Source organism: Poecilia mexicana, unplaced genomic scaffold (assembly GCF_051168715.1).
Source record: "Poecilia mexicana isolate PSO_F unplaced genomic scaffold, ASM5116871v1 scaffold_4, whole genome shotgun sequence".
In the NCBI taxonomy this organism is placed as follows: Eukaryota; Metazoa; Chordata; class Actinopteri; order Cyprinodontiformes; family Poeciliidae; genus Poecilia; species Poecilia mexicana.
In genome coordinates, this window is record NW_028263373.1 from 13,112,036 (window position 1) to 13,134,230 (window position 22,195).

Here is a 22,195-nt window from a genome sequence, read left to right on the forward strand (position 1 = left end):
GCTGGTTATAGATCAGATTATTGGTAGACCAAAGCATTATCAAGAGTGCTGCACTGAAACGCCCTATCTAATCCGGAGAGATCGATTCCCTTTCACCCGATGTCCTGGAGAGAATGACGGGATTAACTACTGCAATCAATATGAAGCCGACCAGGCTGCATGCATGACAACATAGAAACCAGCAGGACAACAACAAGGATGCCTCCAGTTTAAAAAAAAAAAAAGGAGATTTTACACTCCGTCTCATGATTTCCCTGTTGTAAAAATCAGCAACACGTTTCAGATCGTGTGGCCATGATGTGTAGAGGTTAGATGTATTGCAGGCAACTTTTACTGCAGTAGCACAATCTTCCAATGACAAATCTAACAAAATTTAAACTTTAGATTTAGAATATTTATTCAGAAATCATTACTTTAGTCTCCTATAAAATTTCACAAGGACTGAGCATTCAGAGGGGCGGCGGGGGACTTTGACCATACCCTTTGCCTAATATCTCTAGATCATCCTGAGTCATGAGTTCACTTGACGCTTTCCTTTCTTGAGCTCACGTCTTAGAGGATTTAGGTCTGGGGGACTGAGATGATCATGAGAGGTGGATTTTGTGTCACTTCTGTGTTGATTTGGTCATATCTTGGATCATTACCATATAATGGCAGAATTCATCAGATTGGTATTTAAAGTGTCCTGGTATTCCAAAGATTTCATACAGCTATACACTAAGAGTTTTCAAGGCCTTTTAGAGGGAAACGGGCCCACAGCAACACGGATCCTTCTCCTTACTTACTAGAAGGGGCGATGTGATTTTTTTTCTTTGTAGCTGAAAAGCTCAAACTGAGTAATTTAAACGACTCCATTTAAAGCCCAAGAAGCACTGGGCAAAATTCAAACGTTTACGTTTTTGATGGTGGAAGAGAAAATGCTTACTAATCCCAAATAACTGTTTGACTCTTAAGGTGAGGCCGAGTTTTGGAGATTTTATTTTGCACATGTTACCATCCTGCTTACTGTGTGTGGTAATTATGGATTCTGATCCAGTCTAGTGGCAAGTGACAATGAGACATTGTCATATTTATACCACAGGGAAAACGTAATTGACTATTCATTAGGAACTCGTGATCAAGTTAAAAATTGTTTTTTATAAATTAAGTAAAGATTTTTGTTACATCCATTTTCTTCAGTAAGCAATCATCCTCAAATTAAAGGTTGGATTCGTCTAAAAGTTTCAATGTTAGATTTTGCTACTGTAATTTAGGGTCAATTAAGTTAAAGATGTTTTCCGCCTCTTCTACAGGAGTACCTATGCATAATACTTTGCAATGTCTATTTAGTTTAACAGAGTTCCTGTATCCAATATCCTCACTGACTGGAACATGGCCAAATCCAAACAGGATCATATCGACCTATGGTTCAGCGACAGCTCACCCTCAGGGCTCTTGTCATTACAGTACGAGAGGTCACTGCTTTAACTTGACCTGCAGCAATTTAAACAGCTTTTTCTTCAGTTGAAATTCACAGAAAGAATAACTGGTTCAAATGTGGTGAGTCTGTACTGAGTTTGCCCTCAGATGAAGCTGAGGAGGAGAAAAATATAATGTGATGTCTGAATATTATATGCCTGTTTGTTTTTACATAAAAATAATTCAAACTCCTGGATCTCAAACTGTGTTCAGAGCTTCACACATTTGAGTTCATGCTTCGTCCGCCACTCTGCACGCTTCTGTTCAAGATGCCTTTGAAAAAAAAAAGTAAGTCAAGGGCTACTAATTATAGCCAAACAGAGAAATATTAGTCTGTCATGATGGGGGTGGTCAATCTTTGGCTCCGGCAAACGGGAGATGACTCAAAAGCAGATGGAGACGTGCAGTTCAAGTACAGTTGGGTCTAAATAAACCATGACGTAATTAATTTCTTTTTGATGCGAGTGTAATATCAGCGCAGCTAGCAGCTCTAGTTAAACCAACTAAATGATGTTGACGGTTAAATACAATTTGCCGTTTCTCCTTTTAGTTGAAAGAATCTCTTAAATTGATAGCATCTTTCCCACAGTGTAAGAACAACGTGGACCATCAAACATGCTGTTAGTGTTTCAAGCTGCCAGTGCATGAATCGTTTTCTCCACTTTATAAAAAACACAGACAACGTGGCATACTTCTAGTGGTGAAAAAGCTGCAGACGAATCTCAGGCAGGAAGCTTAGGAAACATAAAACGGGCAGATCTAGGGGTAGACGGAGCTTAGGCTGTGCTATTTATACCACATAATACTTTACTTAATGACTATGGGATTATATCTGCCATAAGAGCAGACTCCCACAGTATGAGCAGTCCAGCCTCTGTGGGATTCACAAATCGGAGACGATACTGGATGTTTTCTGTGCGTTAAACTATTCTGCACAAACGGTTAGCATTTTCCAAAGCATTCAAAGAGCTTTCAGATTGATTTTCTACTTCCCCCTCATCTTCATGTCTCTTCAACTGGATGATTCTTCTTTTCTCTGCCCTCCCTTTTCCACGGTACTTCACCTCATGCGATATGATACCTAACTAAGAATAGAGAAAAGTTTCCACTTCTTGCAAAAGTATTATAGAAAGCGAACTGTGAGCCAGAGTGGAAAATATCCACTTTTCGCAGTTCCCCTTTGAAAGCATGGTGGTTGTAGTCTTTGAGGTCTGCTTTAGCTGAGCAGTAAGCCACATAGACTATATGTACGGTCAGTTAAGCAAGGATTTTATTCGCACCTGGCCGATAATTCAACATTATTTGTGACAGATTATACTTTTACTTCACCTTACTTCATCCCAACATGAGGCTGGATATGAAGCTGAGCGTGTAGACTGAGAAATCAGTCTAAAAGCCTAAAGTGATTGCTTTGGAAAACTGATGAGAATAGTGGTAAGTAAACATGCCTGAGTCCTGGAATGGCCTAGAATGTGAACACGGTGCACCTGCAGAGCCTGCAAAGTGCTCTCTGGATGGCTTTACTGGCTATTAGTGCTCAGAAATTCAATAAGCAGGCAGTGTGAGCGGGCTCAATCAATGCTGGATGATGCTGGCTTTAATTTCAGGGTGAAGTGATGTGCTCGGATCAGGTATGATGACAAAAAAAACAAAACATGCATGCATCACATTAACATACAGTGTTTTGTAAAAGGATCATAAAAATCAGGAACTTTTTCCACATTCTGTCAAATTTAAGCCCCAAACTTCAATGTGTTTTTGTTGAGATTGTATATGATAGAGCCAGCACAAATGTGGCTCATTATTGAGAAATTGAAGGAAAAACTTCAACAGCAACAAATAAAATCCAGTGGCACCAGGTGCAAATCTCGTCAGATGATCAGCTGTAGAAACGTGCTACAAAACCCAACCTGGATCCCTATTGCTCCACTTTACAATTATGCAAATAATATACAAAACTCTACCAAGACTTACACTTGGTTGAACGCAGCTATATTTCCAAAATCAGAGTAAAGGGAGTTAAATAAAAATCCAGGACCTGGTGTCGGTTTTTCATATAAAATCTCAGTAACTTGCATGAAAAAAAAACGTTTGAGGATTTAATGTGACAAAAAGCGAAACAATTCAATGATTATGGAATTTTTTGTAATGCACAGTATGCTATGCAAAAATACAAACCGAGTGTTACATGCATGCATATTTTCTGCTGTGATGAAGGATAGTTCCCAACCATTGCTAAAAGGAATTAAACTCAGATTAAAACAGGAAAGTTTTAATCAAGAAGATAGCAGCGGCAGACATGAGGGGAAAGAGCTTAAGGTAGAGCTTATGTCCAAATTAGATGGCATGCTCTAAAGATCTGATTGATCAGCTTCGCTAAAGGAGAGGGTAGATTATGTCAGAAAAGAAAGTCGGAAGTTTCGTCTGATTTCAATTGTTTTTCATGGACAGGAAAACGATGAAACTTACTATAAGTCCGTTTGCGTGTTGTTGTTCGTTACTTTGGTCCTTAAAATTTTAAGAAGACAGCGTTAGACTGCTTTGGGTACAAAGGTTCAAGTCAAAAAGCATCCTGACTGAGAATCTTATCTTCAGTATATTGCCGTTTGCAGTGATCGTTTTATCACATGTTTAAACCCCGCATGTGATGTCCAAGTTCCAAAAGTACAAGTCGTCACACCTATCAACCACATGAAACACCAGTAAACCCCCCACTTCCTTCCAGACAGCTGAAAGGAACATGTGATGAAACGAGCACTGGGCCACACCCTTCGTCATCCACCGACCCAGATAGCAACTGTGAGCGGGGAACTACCTTACAGACCGGACACAGAGCATACACACCCGTGTGCTTTCACAAGAAAAGTGATTACGAAAAAGACCACCGTCATGGCAACCCACAGAGAGGTGTTCAGACATGCAGTCAAGTGGTTTACCTTGGCAATTTGCAGCAGAACAATACAGTGCTTGATGGACTCTACCATACTCTGAAAGAGAGAGGAAAAAAAAAAAAAGGAATCCGTTAGAACGGAACTGACTTCCAAACTTAACAGGAAGTTTGGAAATTCAGGAAAGTAAATATGCATGAGTTAACTTACACAAGTAGTCTCCTTCAAATTTTCTATTTTCTAACAAAAAGAAAAGAAAGAAGAAAACATACTGTTAGATTTACAAGGTTTCTAAAGGAGGACTGCAGATGCAACCTGAAATGGATCAGGCAGCACTTGGAGAAACATCCCACGGTTAAATATGTCCAACGGCAGCCGCTCTTTTGTTTGCTTCAACAACATAATTTTCAAGAAAAATAGATCTGACGTCACTTATTCACAGCTTTCAGATGGAAAATAGTGGTAAACCCTTAAAACCAAAAACACAATTTCATCAAAAAGGTTCCTTCAAGAGAAATTCCTTAGAACTGTTCCCAACTTTAAACACCATTTCCCAGAACTCATAACATTTTAGGAAAAAGCATGTAACAAAACAGGATAAACCCAAACAAAATGGCAGCCATTTGCCCTGAGATCTGTATGTTTAGGTCAGAAAGCAAAACTTTAAAATTTTAGATCATGAAAGTGAAAATTTAAACAGACACCAAGCAGATATGGTCAAAAACTGCCTTAACAACAGTCACTGTCACAATCATAATATTTTATTATTTTGTGAAATACAAAAAAACTCTGACCAACACTTCTCATTTGCTGCTTATTTTTATTTGTGGTATTGTCACCTCTGATATATTTACAGCTCTTCTCTTTTTTTATATTTAAAATAAAAGAAATATGTTCCTTCCCTCTTTGAATGAACTTGAAGTGACAAAGATCGGACTTAATTTTGCATTCCACAAATGTACATAATTTTGTATTATTGAGGCTAGAAGCCATCCCTGGTAAAGATGTATCGCAATATTTTACTGTAGTAGCATCAATCTCACAATAAAACATGTTTGAGCATATTTATTTAATGAAAAAAAAAGTGCAAAGAAACTTAATTTGTAATGCGCAACTTATCGTTTCCCAAATGTATGAATATGACGTGAAACAGAGCAGCTCTTAAAACAGGAAAGTCATTCTAGTGACACGGATGTGTACTGATGTTTTGAACGTATGTATCTCATCACAGACGAGGCTGGATGAGAAACTAGTTTTAGTTTTATCTCAACACCACACATAGTGAAGATGATGTAACAGAGGTAACAAATATCAAGTAAAAAAAAAAAAAAAAAAAAAAAAAAAAAACACTGTGAAGCTCACTATTGGAAAACTACAGGAGATTTTTAGAATGAGATTTTCCCACTGCAAGGACATATAAAACTTGTAAGTTTTTTTTTGTACATGTTTACCAGGTTTTTCTGAGGAATCAAAAATCAGAAAGAAATAAAAGCTCTTAAGCTGTTTGCTTATCTCTAGAAATACAGCAGCAAATAACAAAAAAACAACAAAGAAAAACAATCTACATTATTCAATATGTCAAAGACTTTCACTTTTTCTGCATCAAATGATGAAACATGGCAGGTCAGACGATGTCAACTGTATTTGACATTAATAAGCTAATTAAATATTTATCTGAATGCTTGCAGTTTAAACACAGTGATCAGAGGTCTTCCAGGTAATCTTTCACCAAATAATATCTGGTTGTTAAAAGTTATTCTACAATCAAATTGTCAGTGCAAATGGGTCATAATGTAACATTTTTTTAAAATTATTTTTTCTTTTTAATCAAAGCTACCAAACAACCTGCAACAGAGCAGACCAGAGCTCATCTGCACAGGCGTCACAGCCTCTAAATTGCATTTAGTAATTCGTCAGGGGCCTATTGAAAGAGAAAACAGAGGAGCAGAGGTCTGAGACAGAGCACTGCTGGTACTCACTCTGCGCGATTCATCCTCTTTGCAGTCCTTGATCTTCTCATCAAACAGCTGTTTGAGAACAAGAGATGAAAAGGTGGAAAAGGGGACAGATGAGATACGAGCAGAGATGTTTCCAGTCAACAGAGTATTCAGAAGGATCACACAGAGTATCTGCAGCCTGCAGATGACTTTAGATAACGTGGTGACTGACACAAAGGAGCCGTGAAGTGTTTTTATAAAGACAAAGGGTCTTAATAAAAACACTGAACAAGCCGGGGAGAGACTGTGCGGCTGCACTACTTTCTGCCTTGTCATCGTGTTACCACAACTCTGCTTTATAAAATATCTGCTTTAAAAATGAGAACGAGTTCAGAAAGGGGATGAACAAATTACAGAGTGAGGCCTTGCTTTACTTATGGAACAATGTGATCATTCAGGATACTTTAGATGGTCAAAGATATTCTGACTGGATCAAAAATCTATAAAATGGGACATATTGATTTCTCAGTCTGATACAAGTTCAAGATAGATTGTCACATCTCTGCCAAAAATAAAACCTTCCAGCTCGGACGCTCCGTCCTACCTTCAACTGGTCGATTAGGATCTGTAGGTAGGCGTCAGCTTCCGCTAGCTTCTTGTCGAAGTCTTGCACACTCGGAACGAGTCCTGTCTCAGCCTCCTGCAGACAGGAAAACAAACAAAACCAACCATTAATGCAATCTCTAAGAGACTTGTGGTAAAAGCCCTGGTAGTTTTGCATATTCAAAGCAAAATGTGCAGCCAGGATCAATAACCAAGAGCTGTCCTTCCATGAGATAATGGCTCGACTCCATCGCCTCATGACCAGACGGCTTTTGTAAACGGGAGCAGAAAACGGTGGAAACATCAACAGTGCAGGGAAATCTTCCAGCAATGTACTGTACTACGTGAAATACAATACCAGGAGTATTGTCAAAAGGCGAGCCTGCGTGAATAACCAACATATGTGACAGCCCGCATTTGTCAGGCTTCAACAAAACTAAAAACCAAGAGACACAGCTGCAGAGCCGAGCCGCAGAGCACAAATGGGCTGAGGTGCACTCAGATTTATTGTTTGTTAATTAGTTTCCCTTAATAGCCCCTAGCCTTCACGTATGCACGCACACAGAGAACATTTCATTACATAAGATCCGTTAAAAGGCAATTACCGAGCCACAGGCAAAACAAAGAGGACCACACGAGTTTCTATCCGTCCAAGCTCACCCGAGCACTGGGGACATGAAAAGGTCCGACAGATGAAAGTACAGGGAAGAAGATCTGCTTGGCAAAAAGCTACAGAGTCTGAACGCCCGGATTTAGCAGCAGCAACAATAACCCCTGTACATCAGGCAGCCCCGGTGATGACTAATAAGGCATATGTCAGAGCAATTTACTGCAACAGCAGTCTGTTTGGTTTTAAAAAAAGAAAGAGCAGACAATTCTAGAGAAATGGTCTCAGAGTAAATGGGAATCAACTGAATCATAAATCCTCTTAGCAAGTCAAGCTCTTATCAAACCATTGAGAGAGCAGCCGTCATCGCCTTGGGTTTGCTGCGTCGCATTCTCCTGCTATCTCCTCTTCCTACAGTCTGGGATTTCATGGGAATGTGAAGAAAAGCCATTAAACCAGAGCAAAACATTAACATCTGTCCAGGCTTGAGAACTGCTTAGGTTTAAACTTGTTAGCTTTACAGAGAGCAAAGTCTGTCCTGCAGCCCTGAAGCATGCAGTTAACATGACAATCTTCCTGAAAGGATCAAAGGTGCATGCTCTGCTATTTCAGCTTGCTTACAAAGTAAGAACCTGGGCCAAAATGACAGCAACAAGACGCAAATCCTTCCAGTAATGCATGATGACTGAACTTGAAACCAACAACACAGGGATCAATACATAACCGTGCAAAAATGACCTCAAGGGACCAAACAAGTGCAGACAGTGAACTAAAGTGACCGAGAATGAATTACAAAATGGTGATTCTAAGTGTGTTGATATAAAATCTAAATAAAGCCATGAACACAACTTACACTAATACAGACACTACATGGACAAATCTGTTGGCACCCCTGGCAAAGATGTGAGAAAAGCCTTGAAATAAACTCATCCTTTTACTTCAGGAGAATCATGTCACACAACTTAGAACATTTTTAATGTCAGCTTATTCCTGTGGAAGAAGAAAAAAAAAACCCTCCAATGTAAAGAAATGCTTTCAACAAAAATCAGTACTGGTTCTTAATATTGTGCCTTTAAATCTATGGAACAACAAAACATACATAGTTTTATAATTGTTTTGTGTGTGTTGAATCTTTATAAAGTAATGACAACATAGTTCAATACAGTTTATTTTCTTTAGAAAGTTAAAATGTCTCTTTAGACTGGAAACGGTGCTGACCTCGGATGTAAACATAAAAAGAAAGCTATATAGGTCAGGAAGACGACACTTCTGAGGTTAAACACCGCGGCAAACTAACATAGGCCACTATTATTATGCGGCAAACTAAATCTTTTGTTTTGTCAACATGCACGATGGCAGGCGGGGGGGGGAAGGGAAGCTGTATTTCACAGACAGAGCTGATAAGTTCAGGAACAGAAAGTCAGCTGCAGGTGGTTGGTTTATAAACAGCTGCTGAACGGCCACGTCACCCCTTCACTGTTCCAGAAATATTCCCAGACGTCTGCACCTCCGCTCCCACTCATTCCCACCAGCCAGACTCCTCATCTCTGTCCCATAGAGGGAATCTTTCAGAGCAGGGACACACACTTAGAATCATCCACCCAATCTGGCTGTAGAAAACAACACTGCCTCCAGAGCTCAATCCCCCCCACCCCTCCTCACTATGTATTTATCTTTCCACACTGTGTGACCCACTTTAAAACGCTGCCGTCCCAGCGGCGCGCGGCAGATGATCGAGTTGTGTGTTGTTTTTGTTTGTGTGTGTGTGTCTTACTTACAGGGCGCCTCGCTCCAATGAACATGCTGCATCAAAGCTTGTGCATCTCTCAGGCCATTTAGCCTGACAAGCCTTTTACCCCTCCTCCTTCTTCTCCTCCTCCGTTATGAGCTTTTTTCCCCCCCACAGCGACAAACCATGAGCTCTGGTGAAGTTAGCATTATGTCTTCCTCTTCCTCTCAGATACAGAAACAAAGATCCTCCTTCTCTTCGAGAGTGTGCAGCCAGTCTGGATACGATATACTCTTGAGCAGCAGGCATCAGCTGACTATTTGGTATGAGGCAGACAGAGCTGAGTTAATCCAAGACCCTCCCCTGCCAGGAAGGGCACACTTCCTCTCTCACAGGCAGAAGGAAAACCACACAGCACACAAGCACTAAGAGAAACACTGATTGGCTGCTGCAGCAGAGGCAGATGTGCTGTTTATCAAGCAACCAGATCTGGGATTGGTTAGCGCTGGCCACATGATCCTACGACAGCAACTCACGTAAATGCACATACGTGTGTATTTGTGGGTGTGCGGGTACGGTAAGCGAGCAAACACACGTAGCACATCGGAGAGATTTGCTGTGAAGGGAGAAGGGAGAGTAGCAGATAGCGGAGGTAAAGGAGAGGGCAAATGACAAGGTTGATTGTAAGCATAAAAAAAAAGAAGAGAAATTGAGCTGGAAGAACTGAATATAGCCAGAGGATGGAGGGAGGGAAGGAGGGGGGAAGACTCATGGAGGGTTTAAATTGAATGAGAACAGCTGAGAGGTAGCTTAAAAAAAAGCAGAAAGTAAAAGATGCAGGATAAAACACCAGCCTAGCCAATAACAAAAAAAAAAAAAAAAAGATACAAGTGGAGACAAAACAAGGCAGGAGTAAGGTCAGATATAAACCAGACTCTTAAATAAACTAACAAAGAAAGATGCTGTAGTGCTTAACATGTTCTGCCTTAACAGCTTCCTTCATGATGCCGCTATATAACCGACTTTTCACCACCTCTTAGCTTTCTGTTCAGCTAAAAAAAAAAAAAAAAAAACTCAAAACCTCACAGCAACTAGTTCAAGGTTGAGCTTACCCATACTAAACTTAACTAGATCATATTATACGAAAAAGAGCAGTGGAAATTTGGATGCACGTCACCTGAGACATGAGAGCCAGCGATATACTACATCCAAGCATTTCTTTGGAAACCGAAAGCACACAGTGGGATTGTGCAGCTCTGACTGGTCCAATGACAACATGTAGAAAATAAACATCCTTACAATCACAACCATCCCTTCCCCCACAGCCCCAGTAAAGACGTGCAAAGTTAGAGGTGTGACATTATTCTACTTTTCAGTCATTTATAGTATTACTTGCATTATGTTGCATTTTGCCCAGTTTGGGATCATTTGGGTTGTTTTCCAGATTAAGACCATGAGGAAAGAGCTCGTTACTTGAAAAGTTTTGATGAATTACACAGTAAATTTGGCGATTCTTTATTTGTGATTTTGACCTGAAATATTCTTTTTTTTTTAAATCCTCCTTTCATAAAATCTATTTGCTATGATAATTTTCATGCTTGAATCTGCTATTTTGTGACAGATAAGGAAACATACATTAGTTCAAAAATAATTTTATCTATGACAAAGTTTGCAGATTTTTTTTTTTTTTTCTGTTTGTTAAGGTAGTAAAATGTTGATGGATAACATTTCCTCTTATTTTCACATTGATTTACACTATCTCATTGCATTTGCAAGTGGTTTGGCACCAAAATTTAACATTGTGCTGCTTCTCTCCCACTGTTTTGAAAGCATATTTAATAATTAACTTTGCACAAAAAAAAAAAAAAAAAAAAAAAAAAACGGCTTCTGGCGTCAGTTTATAGGACGAGTTGTTTCCATTAAGTCTTTGGGTTCAGTTGCAACTGCTGTCAAGCATTATAAGGATTAAAGTCTACTGGAGTGAACTATTTTCTTTTTGCCAAAGCACAATTAGACTACAGACAACATCTGTGCAGCTATATTGGCTGCTTTTCCAGAATGACTAAGGAAAAAAGTTTGAAAAAAGATTTTCTCTAAGCAGCTTTAGAAACTCATACTGACATGTCCATCTTTGAAGATTGTGTGACTGCAGTGTGTCACCAACAATGTATCTGCAGAACCCTGTGTATAGGAATGAGTCAATTTATTTAGAATGGTTCATGGTTAAAGTGACGAGAAATGGAACGCCTTTTTGCACACAATAGTTCCCAGCAAACCCAGCAGTGCTCCGATTCGCAACAAGTGTCACAATTTAGTGGGCGAGACTCTGCTGGAAAATTGATCCTGCCTTGATCCAGTTTCAGGATCAAGGCAACCGGATCATGGAACCGCCTGCTCCAAACAGGTTCCTCCTTAAAGAGGCAAAATTAATTGAAACTGTTAGGCATAGAAAAAATATTGACTTAAGGAATTAAAAACAGAGTTTTTCATTGATTTTGGGACATTACATGCATGATCACTAGATATCTTGAGTCAAATTCACCACGAGTGATGCAGGATAACAAAGCCTTGCCAAGATAACCTTTTCCCCTTGATTCACATTTTAAACATATTTTGTGGTAGTAAATGTGGTAACACTTTATTTGAAGGGGGGGTGAATAAGACTGACATGACACTGTCATAAACACCTGTCATGAACATGAATAAGAAGCCTTCATGAATATTTAGGACTGTTGTCATAAAGCGTCATTCGGTAAATTATGACACTTTTAATACAAAGTTGACATTATTGAAAATGTCTTCGTTATGACAACTTGACATTAAGCAAGAAATTATTGTCTTATAAGGATAACATTTTAAAATTCACCTGTTATGACATTCGTGACAAGTTATAATATCTTGCTTAATGTCACGTTGTCATAACGAAGACATTTTTGTCTAGATTAATGTCAAGTTACGATAACAGAGATTTTCAATAATGTCAACTTTGTATTAAAAGTGTCATGATTTACCGAATGATGCTTTATGACAACAGTCAAGAAGACTTATTCATGTTCATGACAGGTGTTTATGACAGTGTCATGTCAGTCTTACTCCCTCCCCCCTTCAAATAAAGTGTTACCGTAAAAGTTTATGACATTACAACCATAAATTGTATGTAGCCCAAAGTAAATATTGTTTTAAAAAATGAACAGACTGATATCTAGAACTCACATTTACTTTCATCCTCCAGCTTCAGTTCCATCGTGGACTTTGTACCAGTATTGCCATACTTAAAACGGTACAGCCTGTTTAGTCTAAAGAAAAACTGCACACACTAGTGCTGACAGGCAAGTGAACATCAAGGATCCCCACACCAATGTTGATTTTGCTTGTCAGCACGCAGCCATACGCATACAAACAAGGCGGTTTGCTGCTACGTACCCGGAGCTGGAGGGTGTGACGTAGGATGGTTCCCTCTAAGGCGTGGATCCACTTCTCACGTTCGTCTGCATCTCGAGCTGAGGGGGGAAAAGTGTACAGAAACACACCCTGTGAGCCATATTTTCCATAAAGACAAGATCAGAAGCTGTGTTTGAGTCAAACACTAATGACACCAGGACACAACACTGAGATGATATGAACACTGGGGAACACTGAGATGAACAGAAACTATAGCTGACATTTACAAGATCCGCTTTGCATTTTCTAGCTCTTAACTGCAGAAGAACATCCAGTCCCAGCACAGACTCCTTACGGGGACAAAATCTATAAAAATACCAAACGTAAATTGTCATAAAATACCAACCTGCAAACTACATAAATAAAACACAAGCTTCACTTTCTGAACCGAAATAAAGTAGTAAAAGTGACTTTTTGTTAAAGCAAAACGTTACTCTGGTGACGCATGTAAATGGTAGTAAATTGCATGGAAAGACCTAAAGTCAACCCAATCTCCGTGTTGATTTCTAACATATATCCTTTGTTTGCATGGAGGGGCTGCAGCCTCTGAGCAGAGACCAAACAGGCTACCAGTGACATTAAACAGGGATTGTGTGGAAGCTGTCGTACATGCAGGGCTCACTGCAAACCCTTCCTGGTTGCTTCGTGGCGTCAGTTTTGTCCACTTTTCATGCACGTCAATGTTCTGAGGACTTTTTATTAAAACGGGACACATCTCACATATACGTCTTTCATACATTTGTAAAACTGTACTTCCACGGCAGCTTTTATCAGGCTTTTCCACAAGCAGGAGGTTGTCCAATATAATAAAACCTCAACTCGAAAAGCTGTAACCTGCCCCCAACACTGGCTGGATAACTGCATACGGGCCACTTTTCACTCAAATAAAAGCAAGACTACAACAGATGAATGACTGTGCAAGCATGGAGGCTGAGCCATGCTATAGCTGAAAAGCTTTTAAAGACATTAAAAGGCAGCTGAGGCTCACTCCAATCCACTTAGACACTGCCTCAGTGGCCTCTCACTTTCCCCGTTTGCCAAACAGACTCACCAAAGAAGCAGATTAGGGAAGCTAACATTGTTTAGCTGCTATTCATGGCAAAGACGAGACGGTGGCACCGCCATTCAAGAAAAACAAAGACCCAAGCTCCAGGAAATGATCTAGTCTGTGTTTTACATCCACTCTACAAATAACTTTCAGAGGTAGGTGTTTGCACTGATGCAGTAAGAAGCCGACTGCAACCACCTACATGTTTGCCGTCGCCAGAAACAGCAGCAACATGAGAAGCAACCTGAAGAGTTACTTATTCAAACAGACTAAGGGTGATTTTTACATTTACCTGATGACAAGCCAAAGATTTAGAACTTTGACCCAACTATCCAATAACCTGGTGAACGTCAGTCAACAGATGTAGGTCACACGAACGCTTAAAACCCCACAAAGATGAAAAAGAAATTAAATGGTGTGCGTTTTCATTCTTGTCATATAGCAGGGCTTCCTTTGCAATAACATTCAGGTATCATATGAGCAGAAAAAAAAAAATCTAAAGTCACCAAGTTCAGTATTTTTGCCTCAGCAAGTCACCAGAGCTTTAAAGAGAAGCTTTAAATCTGTAAGTATGTAAGGCGGTCTTAAGGCCCAGCTGCAGTAGTGCCATAACAGAGGACTGTGTGCAGAGTAAACCCAATTACTCTGGGCTCTGATGCCCCTCTGATAAAGACAAGTACAGTGAAGCTTTCAGAAGAACACAAAGAAGAGGGACTGTACAAAACATGAGAAGCTACTGTGTTTTCACTCACAGTTGCCTAAAAAAAAAAAAAAAGACAGTAAAACTGTGTCTAAATTATACAGAATGAATTAAAACGGAACATAAAATATACTGCAAAACTGCAGGAGAAATTAAGAATGCTCTACAAAACCTGAAAGCTGCAGCTAAATCAAGCTCTCATTCTCAGAGCTTAGCTTCAATATGCCCTTAGTGAGAGAAGATCCCACTTCAATAAGCAGAATAAGGAACAGATACTGGACAGACACAAAAACACATCTTACCAAAGGGTAGTAGGAGTTTAATGTCACTTGTCACATGATGCAACTCATCTCACCTTAAACTAGAGAAACACACTGGACGACAGACAAAGCGTTGCACCTAATTTACAAATTCAACACTTGAAGAAAAGACCATTTACATCAAACAGATAAACCTCGTGGTGGTTTGACACACATCATGCAAAAAAAACCAAAAAAAAACCAACTACTGGTACTTTACATATTTGCAGTTCAATGCTAGGATCATACATTTCTTACAGTAGCGGTTGCACCAATGTTTATTGGTGACATGAATTTCTGCTTCATTTCCCAGGGTAGCAACAATTTTTCAAAATGGATATTTGCCTTAACAAAAGACTCCCGCTAGGAGGGAAGCAGTATTTGTTTTTTCTTCAGCAGGAACATATGACGTGCCGTGAAGAAGACGATGCTAAACATCAATATGGTTGACTTTTTCTCCAAAGTTAAAATTTAGCCATGTCAGTCTAAAATTGTTTAAAGCTCTACTTCGACAGCATCAGATTTTAAATCACTGATGTGCTTATAGCGGTCTTTGGCTAAATATTGGAATAAGTTGATTAAATTAAAACTTAAAGGAGTTTTAAGCAGTTTTTGTTCTTAGGCAAAACTTAAGTATACCACGGGTCTATTGTGGTACATGTGGTACAGAGAGGAGGGGCTCCTGCTGTTGTCGATATGGGGTTTATATTCAGCTGGTGTTTAATTAATATCTGTGAATGCTAAAACGTTTCTCTAATATGGAGGTAATTATAAGTTGCGCGGTATAAGTTCTGCAAAGGGCAATGTCATCCAAGACAAGCTCCAGCATGTACTGCTCTTACAAACTCATCCAAACCGACCCATGAGTTAACAGCATCAGTAATGACTGACTTATTGGGGGGGGAAAAAGGGCTTTAACTAAATGCGAATGGCTGAGGGTCTCATTATATTTGTTTTCCTTTTAAATGCTGCACTGTTTTCCACGAAGCTCCTTAATCAAAAAGAGCTCTGCGAGTCGTGCGTCACGTTTCTTTTTCCTCCTTCCAGGTCCGAACAAAATGTGACCCAGTTTCAAACCCTCTCTTCCTACTGGAGTTTGGACACATTGCAAACTGAAATGTGCAAATTATTCACATTCCTTGAACCTTTCACATTACAGTTACAAACCTTAATCTATTTCACTGGAATCTCATAGAATACAGCATATCCAGTTGTTGTTCCCAGTCAAGATAACCTAAAACCAATTGATAATCTGTAGCAAAACTTCATAAAATTGTTGTTCACAACTCAGTCCATCTAATCTGACAGAGTTTGAGCTTTTTTTTTTGTTGCAAAAAGCAAGAAAAGTAAAAAAAAAAAATTATGATAATAATAAAGGACTGGGGAACAATTTCCATCTATAGATGTGCAAAACTGGGAGAAACAAACCCAAAAGGATTTCCTGATGCAGTTGAAGTGAAAAGTGACTCAGTGTTGACGTCGAGGGGCTGAATACAAATTCAACCACACATTTGAGGATTTTATAAGAGGATTGAAAAACCATTAATCTTCTTCTTATTATTTAATAATTATGCGTTGTAATCTGACAAAATGTGAGCGTTCAAATGTATGAGTACATCTGACAGAAACATTAAGCCGCTTGGTGAACTGAAAGCACTACTGAAAGACTGAAGAGGTTTTGTCAGTAGCTGTATCCTACTTTTATAATTTTATGCTTTTAAACTAAGTTGTATGCCGCTGGATGAATGAAATGCTGACACTTGCAAACTGTGCTTTTATCTTGCAAGGTCCCTCTTGAAAAAGAGATTGTAGATCTCTGAGGTTTTTATCTGGTTAAAATAAAGACCGTATGCAGATGCATACTGGACAGAGTATGAGAAAACTGAAAAGAGTGAATCAAGTACAGGCAAAAGACATGGCGGAGGTCTCCGCTTGGTCTGATGCTCTGGGCATGATGACGGGAAGTGACAAGAGATGGCCAGGTACAACAGAAAAGGCAAAGTGAGCAAAGTGCAAAGAGGGAAGAGGCCTTTCAGGCATCTATGATGCACCGCTTGGGGGAGCGGCCCTGATGAATTATGGATGATCCTCTAAATAGCGAAAGAACCGGCCAGCAGGTTCTAAAAGACATTTCACCTTGCGAGAGACTGCAGCTTACATTACACATACGTGATAAAATAAATCTTAACACTTAAAAGCTACAGTTACAATGAGTTGAACAGCAGCATGTGAAAAGGAAATTCTGTTATAGGTCTGGATTCTTTCTAAACCATCTTCCTCATTCTCTCTGCAGTGCTGCTGTCCTCCTCCTCACACAGTCGATACCTAAAACACCTTACCCACGCACCGGCCCAAACATAATAGCATAGAGGAATATATATGTATATACAGGTGCTGGTCATAAAATTAGAATATTGTGATAAAGTTCATTATTTTCCATAATGTCATGATAAAAATTAAATTGTCATATATTTTAGATTCATTGCACACCAACTGAAATATTTCAGGTCTTTTATTGTTTTAATTTTGATGATTTTGGCAAACAGCTCATGAAAACCCAAAATCCCTGTCTCAAAAAATTAGAATATTATGAAAAGGTTCTCTGAACGAGCAATAAAAATAATCATCCGAATCAACAAAGTAACTCTAAACACCTGAAAAAGATTCCTGAGGCCTTTAAAAACTCCCAGCCTGGTTCATTACTCAAAACCGCAGTCATGGGTCAGACTGCTGACCTGACTGCTGTCCAGAAGGCCATCACTGACATCCTCAAGCAAGAGGGTGAGAAACGGAAAGAAATTTCTGAACGAATCGGCTGTTTGCAGAGTGTTATATCAAGGCACCTCAGTGGAAAGTCAGTAGGAAGGAAAAAGTGTGGCAGAAAACGCTGCACAACGAGAAGAGGTGACCGGACCCTGAGGAAGATTGTGGAGAAGGGCCGATTCCAGACCTTGGGGGAAGCAGTGGACTGAGTCTGGAGTAGAAACATCCAGAGCCACTGTGCAGAGGCGTGTGCAGGAAATGGGCTACAGGTGCCGCATTCCCCAGGTCAAAGGTCAAGCCACTTTTGAACCAGAAACAGCGGCAGAAGCGCCTGACCTGGGCTACAGAGAAGCAGCACTTTGGACCACTGTTGTTCAGTGGTCCAAAGTACTTTTTTCGGATGAAAGCAAACTTTGCATGTCATTCGGAAATCAAAGTGCCAGACTCTGGAGGAAGACTGGGGAGAAGGAAATGCCAAAATGCCAGAAGTCCAGTGTCAAGTACCCACAGTCAGTGATGGTCTGGGTGCCATGTCAGCTGCTGGTGTTGGTCCACTGGGTTTTATCAAGGGCAGGATCAATGCAGCAGCTATCAGAAGATTTTGGAGCACTTCATGCTTCCATCTGCTGAAAAGTTTTATGGAGATGAAAATTTAATTTGGTCTGGAATCGGCCCTTCTCCACAATCTTCCTCAGGGTCCGGTCACCTCTTCTCGTTGTGTAACGTTTTCTGCCACACTTTTTCCTTCCTACTGACTTTCCACTGCGGTGCCTTGATATAACACTCTGCAAACAGCCGATTCGTTCAGAAATTTCTTTCTGTTTCTCACCCTCTTGCTTGAGGATGTCAGTGATGGCCTTCTGGACAGCAGTCAGGTCAGCAGTCTGACCCATGATTGCGGTTTTGAGTAATGAACCAGGCTGGGAGTTTTTAAAGGCCTCAGGAATCTTTTTCAGGTGTTTAGAGTTACTTTGTTGATTCGGATGATTATTTTTATTGCTCGTTCAGAGAACCTTTTCATAATATTCTAATTTTTTGAGACAGGGATTTTGGGTTTTCAAGAGCTGTTTGCCAAAATCATCAAAATTAAAACAATAAAAGACCTGAAATATTTCAGTTGGTGTGCAATGAATCTAAAATATATGACAATTTAATTTTTATCATGACATTATGGAAAATAATGAACTTTATCACAATATTCTAATTTTATGACCAGCACCTGTATATATATATATATATATATATAGATAGATAGATAGATACACACCCAGACTGAGCTTCCATCCTAAGAGACTGACTGCATAACATGAGATGACTGAGACTCCTTTACAGGGAAATCTGCTGCTGCTCAACATCCTGTGCACTGCTTCATGTCCATACAAGCTAGAATCTCATGTTCCACGTTCATTAAGAGCTACTTTCGATGCTCATCTTCCAGCGGCCATGGGCCAGACCATCATCAGTAGGGCTGGCATTTACAATGGTGGCATTACGTTGTTGTTTTTCAGACAAAATGATGAACAGAGTGACATAGGATATACTGTTTACAAAGTGGATACGGTCATGAAATGAGATCGCTTGAGTGCTTAGGTTCTGATAGTGGTAATATTGCACCAACTTATCAGTCAGTGACAGAAATCGGTAAATTTTCCCTTTATCAGCTCTGACTGTTGGACGGCAGGTCAAATACTGAATGTCTGAATTTTTATTTTATTAAATGAGTCCAAATGCTGGAAATGTCGACATTTTTTGTCTATGAATACATTAACAGTCAGCATGTTTTATGCATAAAAGGGAAAAAAAAAATCAGATAAAGTTCAGGGTCAAATGTGTTGATCCATGAACTTGGAAAATCTTGTACTCCATTCAGTTTCTGTTGGCTTCAAAAATACTTTGTCTCAGAAAACAGCTTAGAAAACATCCATGTTGAGAGGGAAAGGCATGTCATTTTTCTTTTTTAGGCCGTTATGGATTTGGTTTTAACATTTAGAGGTTGAATTAAAATCTTTACACAGATTGGATAGGATATGTTGCAGTCTTTTGTAAGGATGCTGTAATCAGAGAAGCTAAACTCCAAGTTTTTTTGTTTTTTTTTATTAAAATATTTGCTAATACAGAGTTAAATCGGTCCAGTTGCCACATTTGTTTTGCTTTTAGAAAGCTGCTGCTTATAACGTTTTTTTAATTGGGGGTTTAAGTTAAACATTGATTAAAAAAAAAGGTTTTCCACCTTTCAAGAAAATGACCCGATAGCAGAATTGTTTTGTAAATGCTCCTTATCATTTGCTAAAGTGAAGATACACCAAGTGAATCCATGAGACTTTAGAACATATTGAGATGCAAGATCTATTTTAGTGAAACAGAGTCATGAACAGATGATCGTTACGTTTTTAAAGGGCTTCCAAGAACTTTTTTTTTAGCGATCAGCACCATTAGCAATCAGAACTTTGGATAATGAATCCCCGACAGGCTGCCATCATTTCAAACTCTGTATTGCCAATGCTCAATCGAGCTTATAAGCTTAAAAGAATAAAACAACAATTTTAGTCAGTTATCGAATCAGAAATCAGCATCAGGCGGTGGAAGACCCGCTTGATGCATTACTGAAGTAATGCCTCGTTATAAAACAACTGCTGTACTTTCACTGTGATCTGAGCACCAAACTAAAACAAGACCATATTGAGAATGATGAGGCAAATTTTCAAAACTAAACAACATTCGCTTAAAATACACAGAACCGCATCTCAGGCTGACTATAGCACAAACGCAAAAGACACTTCTAGAATGACAATATTTGTGCTACTTCCACTTTAAGATGAATCCCCAAGTCTCATAATATGCATGCAATTTGCAAGAACATTGTTTAGCACAGCTAACAGGCGTCAGTAATCCAAGTCATCCTATCCTAAATTAACCCCGGTCTGCTTCTGTCTGCCCTCACAACCAACTTAAACAGCCTGCTTCGCTGCGCTCTAAATCGTCCTTCAGCCTCGGCCACAGACCAAAACACCCGAGAGCAACAGAACACTGCGCTCCACCCTGACTCCCCATCCCAGAAGACAAACAAACAAAACGCCTCCTCCTCCTCACTGTCCTCGTCCCCCGCCGCTGGCATGCATTCAGACCATGAGACGTGCACGCTTTCCTTCTTACCCTTGCGTTTGTAGAACCACAGCATACAGCTTCGGAACACAGACATGGGACAAGGCATGGAGGAGGTGAGGGAGACGGGGGCCCATGGACCCTCGGGACGGAAGTGAAAACAGGGTGCTGGGTGTGAAGGTGATGGCAAAATGTATACAGATGGACAAATGGAAGGGCAGTGATGAAGGAAACTAAGAGGAACTTAGTTAAAGACCTGACAAAGCGTTTAGGGTTTGAAAAACAAAAAAAGAAAACAGAGTGTCTGCAGTGTGCTGGACTGGACAGCCTAAAAAAAAAAATAAAAAAATAAAAAGAAGGGAAAGATTGACGGAACAGCAGGGGCTGGTTCCTTTCCTTTGGGGTGAATGGTTGTTCAAAAGTGAGCAGCAGCAGAAGTGGTGCAGAAAACAGTGAGCAGCAGCATCAGCAGCAGCCAGGAGAGACCTGAGCTCAGCTCCAGGCTCAGCACTATTCCCTTATTATTCCCACAGGCTCAGCTGTAAAGACACATGAGCAGCAGTCTTCCTCCACGGTCGACAGAGCCGGAGAAAAAGGAAAAAGGATTTACTTGCTCGTGCCGTTCCAGAGGCATGAAAAAGATCCTGTTCACATACAAAGATATGCCAGTCTGACCTGGAGTGGCTACTTAGAAAATGAGGAAATTGCTCAGACAAAACGCAACCCAGCTTCGACTCGGTATAGATGCCTGTGCGTTCACGCGTTTCCTGGCTTTAGAGCAATCCAATCCAAGTCTTTACAAGGTGGGGAGGGAAAGAGGAAAGAGAGAGAGAGAGAGAGAGAGAAAGACAGAAAGGGAGAGAGAGAGAGAGAGGGACTAAATGAAGAGCACAGATGGATGCCAGAAAGATTTCAGAGAGCGAGGCAGAGAAGGCGGCTCGAAGGCGAGGGGAGGAGAGGACACCTCACCTTGAAAGTGGAAAGTCTTCTGGTCCACAGTGATGGTGAATGTGCTGTCGTCCTCGTCATCTATGCCGATCACAGCTCCCTGGGCACATGGAGAGAGGAACACAGGCAGTCATGTAATACTCCACTTTCCATTCCTAAACTCATGCCCTCCCTCCACATGTCCCAGCAGCCTTCTATTAGCTCCTATTACTCAATTAACCTTCTCAGCAACGCGCTCTTTCCTACTAAAAATCTTTAACTCTTAACTGTTTTCCTCTCTCTCATTTCTCTGCGTATGAATGCAGCCTTTTGCAGCACAGAGAAAGAGAGAGAGAGAGAGAGAGAGAGAGAGAGAGAGAGAGAGAGTAGGGATTTGGGAAAATGAGGGAGGAGGAGGAAAGCAGAGGTAGGGGGGAGGACTACAGACAGTGGCAGGAAAAAAAAAAAAAAAAAAAAGTACCGCAGGGATCCAGCCCACTGGCTGGCTGGGACATTCAATTCTGCAATAGGAACAGGGCGGGTGTGACCCAAAGCTAAATAATATAAGGGAACGAGCACCACTGGACACGGTGGATGAAATTAAACTAGAAGGTTGTAGAATATTTTTGAAATTTAGGTTGAGTTTAAAAAAAAAAAAGTTCACTTTCTACAATGTTCCACCAAAAATAAACA

General features: G+C 40.1%; 1 protein-coding gene across 3 annotated transcripts in view; it reads right to left on the reverse strand.

The window, feature by feature from the left end:
- Window positions 1–22,195, reverse strand: part of osbpl9 (oxysterol binding protein-like 9) — a 36,283-nt gene that overhangs the window by 8,819 nt on the left and 5,269 nt on the right. Inside the window, exons 3-9 of one of the 3 annotated variants that reach the window (XM_015011165.2) lie at window positions 21,545–21,623; window positions 12,646–12,722; window positions 6,888–6,983; window positions 6,326–6,373; window positions 4,557–4,586; window positions 4,395–4,445; window positions 3,928–3,966 (exon numbers count right to left, since the gene is read on the reverse strand). In XM_015011165.2, coding sequence (XP_014866651.2) covers window positions 3,928–3,966; window positions 4,395–4,445; window positions 4,557–4,586; window positions 6,326–6,373; window positions 6,888–6,983; window positions 12,646–12,722; window positions 21,545–21,623 — 420 coding nt within the window. Of the gene's footprint in view, window positions 1–3,927; window positions 3,967–4,394; window positions 4,446–4,556; window positions 4,587–6,325; window positions 6,374–6,887; window positions 6,984–9,271; window positions 9,615–12,645; window positions 12,723–21,544; window positions 21,624–22,195 lie in introns of those variants that run through there. The other 2 variants (XM_015011244.2, XM_015011394.2) reach the window with 2 other exon arrangements.